The following is a 1,067-nucleotide window of genomic DNA, read 5'->3' on the forward strand; positions in this document are numbered from 1 at the left end:
TATCGAACACGGTTGACATTTGTGTGCATCTATTAGCCAAATTTGTGTCGCTTTTGTTCCTCTTAAAAGAAAGAACATTTTTGGGAACCTTCTTCTAAGGAATCCCCTTGCTTAGTGGTTTGCGCAGCTTCCAATCATTCCTAGCATGCAAGAGGTCCCCGGTTCGATTATCCTGCCTGACCTTTCTTCAAGAAACTTTGGGATGTCAATTCACACCTGTAGGTGGAAAACCAATCTGATACGCAGACTATCGATGAATTCATTCACATAATTTCCAAGGGAATATCCATACTAGGACTATCATCAATAAAATGGCGTTTTTCTTTTATAGGCCTTGTTTGGTTGCTACCACGCCTTCTTCTTCGCCATGAAGCTTAAGGGTGAAGAGACTGAAAAGTACGAATCAGAGTTTGCTCGCATGCGCAAGCAAGAATTCGACGAATTTTCCCGCTTTTGCCAAACGAAATCATCCGAAGCCACAACTTCTAAATGTCAAGATGAAGAGTGTGAGGGACCCAGCCAGGAGCCTGCCTGGGATTCGAGTGATCCCAAGGAGGAACCAAGAACCAATTGGAAGATACGACTCAATTGACGAAGTCTGAAACTCAAGGACCAAGCGTCATTACAAGTGCTTTATGCTGATTCTCTCGCAATGTCACGTGACCTTGACATGGACCCTACCCTAGATCTGATCACGTGATCATGTGATGGGTGGTTGTTTCTCTAAACATCATTGTCAGTGCCCGCAAGAACTGTAGATTCTTTAGGTTGTATTATGCAAAACACTACGCTCGTTTTATCTAATCGTCATGTAATCCTGCCTTCTCGGAAAGTAATTTTCAATTGCAATTCCTGGTCATTCCATCGTCGAAAAGTAAAACAATGGAGGATACACAAAATGGTTGAAATGGTCAGAGTGATAAGATGGCTCCCTACATACTTCGAAATGGTAGGTAATTTTTTTTTTAAACAATAAACACCACCAAACTTATTACAAGAGGAAAGGGAAAACCCTGTAATCGTGTTGTGATATCATAACAATTCAACCTCAAGATTGAAGAATGGAT

The 1,067-nt window shown here is 41.4% G+C and overlaps 1 protein-coding gene across 1 annotated transcript in view; it reads left to right on the plus strand.

The window, feature by feature from the left end:
* LOC131878313 (uncharacterized) overlaps window positions 1-849 on the plus strand; it is a 24,667-nt gene extending 23,818 nt beyond the window's left edge. Inside the window, exon 6 of the mRNA XM_059224252.1 lies at window positions 332-849. Within this exon, the coding sequence (XP_059080235.1) occupies window positions 332-592 (261 nt within the window). The 3' untranslated portion in view covers window positions 593-849. The remainder of the gene's footprint in view (window positions 1-331) is intronic.
* Window positions 850-1,067: the final 218 nt, after the last annotated feature.

Source organism: Tigriopus californicus, chromosome 3, assembly GCF_007210705.1.
Source record: "Tigriopus californicus strain San Diego chromosome 3, Tcal_SD_v2.1, whole genome shotgun sequence".
NCBI classification, from domain to species: Eukaryota; Metazoa; Arthropoda; class Copepoda; order Harpacticoida; family Harpacticidae; genus Tigriopus; species Tigriopus californicus.